Source organism: Lithobates pipiens, unplaced genomic scaffold (assembly GCF_037356315.1).
Source record: "Lithobates pipiens isolate NorthernLeopardFrog02 unplaced genomic scaffold, aLitPip1_a1.2 Scaffold_23, whole genome shotgun sequence".
Taxonomy (NCBI): Eukaryota; Metazoa; Chordata; class Amphibia; order Anura; family Ranidae; genus Lithobates; species Lithobates pipiens.
In genome coordinates, this window is record NW_027507785.1 from 108,854,035 (window position 1) to 108,859,998 (window position 5,964).

The 5,964-nt window shown below is 45.5% G+C and overlaps 1 protein-coding gene across 1 annotated transcript; it reads right to left on the bottom strand.

Annotated features, from left to right (window-relative positions):
* Nucleotides 1-388: 388 nt before the first annotated feature.
* On the bottom strand, nucleotides 389-5,717 carry LOC143927800 (F-box only protein 28-like). Its single transcript, XM_077452164.1, has one exon. The coding sequence runs from the start codon at nucleotides 5,695-5,697 to the stop codon at nucleotides 4,699-4,701; it is 999 nt and encodes a 332-aa protein (XP_077308290.1). The 5' UTR covers nucleotides 5,698-5,717; the 3' UTR covers nucleotides 389-4,698.
* Between the last annotated feature and the right edge of the window lie 247 nt (nucleotides 5,718-5,964).

Consider the following 5,964-nt stretch of genomic DNA (forward strand, 5'->3'; position numbering starts at 1 on the left):
CAGTGAATTAACTGGCAGCGGCCAAATATGCCATGAAGGAGTAAGGGGGAGTGAGATCAAATGGCAAGGTAATGCAAAATGTCCTAAGCTTCCTCTGACCTTTAAAGTGTTAATAAACCCAGGACCCCGCACTCACTACATCCGGTCCCCCACAACACACAGAACATGGAAATGCAACCACCCTAGTAAACATAAACTGCCAAACACCCCTTCTCACCAGCAGCACACAGCAGCCCTACGACTATCAGTGTCTGGGTAATGCCTGCAGGAGGAGTCCTCATTCTACTCCCACGAAGGTGCAGGACCCCCGACCCTCATGTCTGGACAGTGCCGACCGGGCTCCGTGCCGACCACATGCACCCCCCAAAAAAACAAAACTCCCTAGCAATACACACAAAACTGAGCATGTGCAGCGTGACACCAAAGGCTCTGTGCAATCAGCAGATTGATTAGGGTCAGTTCAAAGAGGGGAGAATCAGAATACAGGATCAAAAAGCCTTTCTTTACACAATACAGAGGACCAAGTCCCTTGGTTCCACAGCGAGTACAACATGCACGCTTTAGAGACTGATCCTACGATTGTGGGTTTAGTAACACTTTAACTCCAGTCTATGCCACATTAGAACTATGGAGGGTCAGTTGTTGCAAAGGATTTGGGACTATGCCATTATGCCACACAGAACACAAAGGCACAAATGCAGGAAGCAGACTGACGGCACAAAGGTTGCCATATTACTGCAATAGTAGCATTTGGAACCCCAAATGGATCCTTTTCACAAGGTGCAATTTATCAGCATTATAATTAATTTGAACCCAACTGGTATGTTGGTGAAAACTGTACTCAATGAAAATAAACGTTACATCTGGCATGCACTTCAAAACCTTATGTGCTGTGCTCCACTTAGCCCTCTGACCACTAGACATGATCAGTCAAGGTCTGTTCACAATACAGTCACATATAAAAACACTCATTGGCATTTCCCCCTTTAAAAATGGGTTCTGAGCCCCCCTTTTTTTTGTAGCATAATCATGGGGATGGCTCCAAATGAAAAATAAAGGGACCATCTATACTGGTCCATTCATTTTAACCACTGGGGCATTCCAGACATTCAAAAAAAATGGTTTGTACTGGAGTGGGTCACTTCTACATGAAACCTGACTAGCCTGTAACAAGGTCTGCCCTTAAATGTGACCACTGCAAATGTCAACGGAGCCAAGGTTAAAGTTTCTAATCATGCTATTTGAAGTATAACCCGTGTCAGATTTTTTTTCCACGTGTGTTCCCCATTTGGGGGATATACCTTCAGTTCCTGTCCCATAGGCAAAAACAGGAAGAAGTGAAGAAAACCTTACAAATTAAGGGAATTCCAGGGTGGCACCAGAACTAGTATCCCCATTGGGAAGATTACCCTCTAGTATTTTCTGGGAACAATCCAAAATTTGGGTTGTAAGCAGGTCACATAGAGAGGGCGAATCTCCCCAACAGGGACACAGAAGCAATGAAAACCTGAAACGTTCGGCATATCAAGGCCTTATTCGAACAGAGCTTAAAAAACACTTATACAGGTGGCATTTTGTTTGTCCACTTGTAAAAACACTTCTATGTAAGCCTGTGTCCATGCACCCATAGGTGTATTCGAAGAGAAGGCGGCAGCCAGAAAAAAGCCCCGCCCAAAGGCGTGTTTTTGAGAGGAACTTTCCAGGTGAAAAACACTATTCACCTAAAGCATATGCATTTAAATGCATTCCAGCGACCAGAATACATTATTATTCTAGCCAGTAGAATGCATGTACGCACAAATGCCTGTGCCATACACAGCTTTTAGTGCATCTTTCTGCCAGGAGTTCAGAGGGGCTTTTTCAGATGCCCTGTGGGCATGAGGCCGAATTTGGAGCTAAGTTTGCATGACATACCCTTAAGCCAACTATCATCTTCAATAAAGATTTGGATACTATTTGATGATCTGTGGTGTGCTGGCTAATATGTGCATTTGATCTGTGCAACATGCACAAACACAGGTCATGTGACAATTGGCAGAAAACTGTTTCACTGGTAGGATCTAAAGTAGCAGGGGCTTAAAAAATCCTGAATTTGAACGGCCGTTTTCCCTTATTATCAGGCTGAGTGATAAACCCCTGCTTCCCCTAAGGGGATCCCTATTGGAGCTGGTGGGGTGTCACACCATGATATCCTGCCCTCAAAACACCACTAAAGAAATTTAGACAACAAACCTATTAACCCAAGTCAAATGGATCTTTGGAGGAAGCACTCACCTAGTCAAACCTACCCACTCAGACCCTCAAGACAAAGTTAATGCGGAGCCAAGGAACATTGCCTAACTTTTTCTTAAATCAAACCAAAACTCAAACAGGTTTGGCTGGAGGATCATTTTAGATACATGGGCAAATCTGTGCAGTTTCATGAAGAATTACAGTGAAGTAGCTAAATACAAAGGTGTATATAGCTTTACCCACCAAGGAATTTCCATTTGGCTACTTTTGAGATTAACGCTGCCCTGCCCGTGAGCACGGCCGGGTCCATGCCCTCACTCTTCTAAAATGCAGATAAAGAAACAGAGTTCGGGCAAAGACCCCACCCCAGCTTATAATTAGCAAGCTTTCCGTGTTAATGCAGTGGAAGTTGACTGTCGTGAAGTGTTGTCTTTCCAAATTTGGCCCCACAGTACAGGAGGCCAATGCAAAGACATACTGAGGTATTTACTAAATATGTTAAAAGGAATTTTCTTTTAATATAACTTGCTTAAATTCTATTCTATCTGCCTAGAATTCTGCTTTACATTGCAGAGGAGTGACAGACCCCAGCAAACTTGTCAGTAGATTTGATTATTTTCACAGACACAAAGAAGGAGTGAGCTTGCTTTGAAAGGAATCTATCACACAGAAAAATACCTGCATGAGAAACCACAGATGGAAGCTTGTTATCAAGCTAAAAACAAGTTTGTGAGAGGTGGTGCAGAACCCTAGTTAGCCAAAGCAACTGGTGGACAGAAGGAGAGGTCTGGTGGGGTGCGGGGAGGATACCACTTCTTACGGATCACAATTGAGGGTCAGTACTGGTAAGGCATGAGGAGGCTCCTTCAGCTCTACACATACTTATACACTGGAGGAGCTCTATGGGTGGTATGGAACTATTCACTTTTCTGTTGTCGAAGGCAGTGGTTCTCAACCCTGTCCTCAAGTATCTCCAACAGACCATGTTTTGGGAATTTCTCTTAGATAAAACAGCTGTCCAAAATACCAAGCCATTGACTCGGATTTAAAGCACCTGTGCAAGATAAATAAAAACCTGCAAATGTGGCCTGTTGGGGGTACTTGATGACAAGGTTGCCTTAGACCAGTGGTTCTCAATCAGTACCCTAATGCCGGTGATAAAACAGATGATCCACAGGGGGATTGTCCTTTTCCTCCATATCTACCTGTTACTGTAATCATTGAACTAGTGTTGTGCTTCTTTGGGCAACTTTACTTTGACTGCACCACCAAAATCAGCCAGTCCAGTTGCAGAGCGGGGGTTTCTTACAGACAAACTGCTTTGTGCCAGATTCCCTTTACAGGCCGGCTCCAGCCAAAACGTTGTTATCAGTAGTGCAAGGAACAGAATCTCCTGCAGGTTTTTAACACTGCCTGTGTTCCCACTGTGAAGTGAATACTTGCCCTTAATTCCTGTCCAAATGACTGATGTCATAACAGGAGGCAAGGCAAAACCACAACACAGACACATAGCGTTTAAATTTGAGACACATTAACCCCTTCCCTAACTGAAGTGGACCTGAACCTTAAAAGTAAACATTTTCTATCCTATAGGAACATCTAGAAATGTTGTGCCCAAGCAACACCCTAAAATAAATCGACCCTTTGTCTTGAATTCCTCCAAGTAAGCAAGTGTGCCTACAGCCTCACAGCTGTATATCTGTTGTGGGAGATCATCTAAGGCACTCCTGCCTCAGACTGCTAGACTCACCAGATTCAAAAGTAAGATATGGTGGGGACACTACTGTGCTGTTCATGGTTCTCCGCGCTGGAGAGGAAGCTGTACCTGAAGACCTGATCATTACATCACCAGTCATCAAGGGAACAGCTCAGACATGAGGACGCAAAGCCCTGCTCCTCTACCAAGTCAGGACTTGGTAAGCCAGGAAATGGGGAAAAAGCTCAGATGCAGAGGGGCCACAAGCAACACTGGTTACTAGTCCTTTGCGCTCTGCTTGGGATTTTTGGATACAGCTTCCAAGGTACAGGTCCACGTTATTAATCAAAACTAAATACAGAAGATAAAATTTTAGCTGGAGCTAGACTGAAGAAACATAACTAGCTGTAATGCAAAACGAAGGACCCCTCATTAAATATGGTAACATCATTCACTATATATAAAGCATGTGGCTAGTGTTAAGAATAAGTGCAGTGACACCTCCAGTTACTGCAGTGTGTAAATCCTTGGGGGGAGGGGGAGGGGGGGGGGAGGGTGGGAGATATATTTCTGCTGTAACCTACCTCCCACTGGCTGCAAAATACCCAATTAAACTATAGCATAGCCTGCAAGGTGCTTGTTTTGTAGTGGCATTTAACCGCATGGAAGGGAAAAAGTGAAACCTATACCAAACACTGCTGATCGGTTACACCTTGGTTGCCAACCAGGGCCAAGTTTAAAAACCATGCCGCTAAACAGTCCAGTTGTGTTCACTTCCTGGTTCGAAGGCGCTTTGATTTCCTAGGACAGTCTGCAACTTCAGCTGCTTTCTTCCTCTTTTGCGGGGAGTCCTCGCGCGGGCTCGTTCCAGGGTTGCCTACAGCCCTATCCACGACCTCGCGCAGTTTATGCTCCAGTTCAGCAAGTCGCACGTTCTGCTCTCCTATGATTTGGGTCTGTTCTAGCAGTTTCTGGTCCTGGTCTTGTAGCTGTTTCTGCTGCTCCTGTACCTTGGTGCGTAGCTCTGACAACTCCCGCCTGAGGACCGTCATACCAGCTCCGTTGGATTTAACCTGCTGTGCCAGTTTTGTCACCTCCTGTCTTGAGGGATTTTGCTTGGAGAGCAACTGAATCGTGCTCAGTGTCGTGGAGGGACCTGGAACTGGAGGAGAGCCCATAAGTCGACCTGACACTTCAGAACCCGGCAACTTCTTTTTAAGTATGGGAACTATCTTCTCATCAAAATATTCCATTGCCATTGATGAAATATCCCGCAATTCCTGCAGAACCTCGTGAGCCCTCTGAGGGGATCTCGTAGAATTGACATACCGCAGCACACTGTATATTTCATCGATAACCTTTCCAGGAATAAAACAACAAAGATTAGAGTCCACATATTTCATAAACGTCATGTTGAGTAAGGAAAGTCTAGTTTCAACCGCAGCCAGGATGTCAGCATGGCGTGCCAGCGAGTGATTCCGCCTCTCCGATTCCCTCCTTGGCAGCTGTGCTTTGACCTGTTTTTGACATAGGCTGTGGTAGCGTTCCACCCGCAGGAATCCTTGGTTGAGTATGCGCTGACACTCCAGGTCCATACGCTTACACACCAGGCGCAGTTGGCTGATCTGGTCGTAGCTCAGGAAGTTCAGGATGTTCTCGATGGCCACAATGGGGAGGTTGAGCAGCGTGCTGCACTCCAGGGATCCCCCGGGGGACGAGGAGCCCCCCGTACCGCACTCACTCCCCCTCTCCTCCCCGGCTGCCGACATCTTTTTTTTTCCTCCAGAGCAAACACCCGCCCCCGGCTGACGTCACATTTTAAATATTTTATACATTTTGTATTTGCTGAGTTTATGCCAATAAACAGCCATTCGATATTTTTCATCTACACTATGGGAAGCTGTTCTTTTTTGTCCTTTATGTGATCTTCTACACGAGTTTGGAGTCACTCACCATTCCTGGTCTTTGTTGGAGTTGAGCTTCTTTTTCGTCCAGTCCATCGGGACCCTGGAGAAACAGGCATCTTGGGGACGATA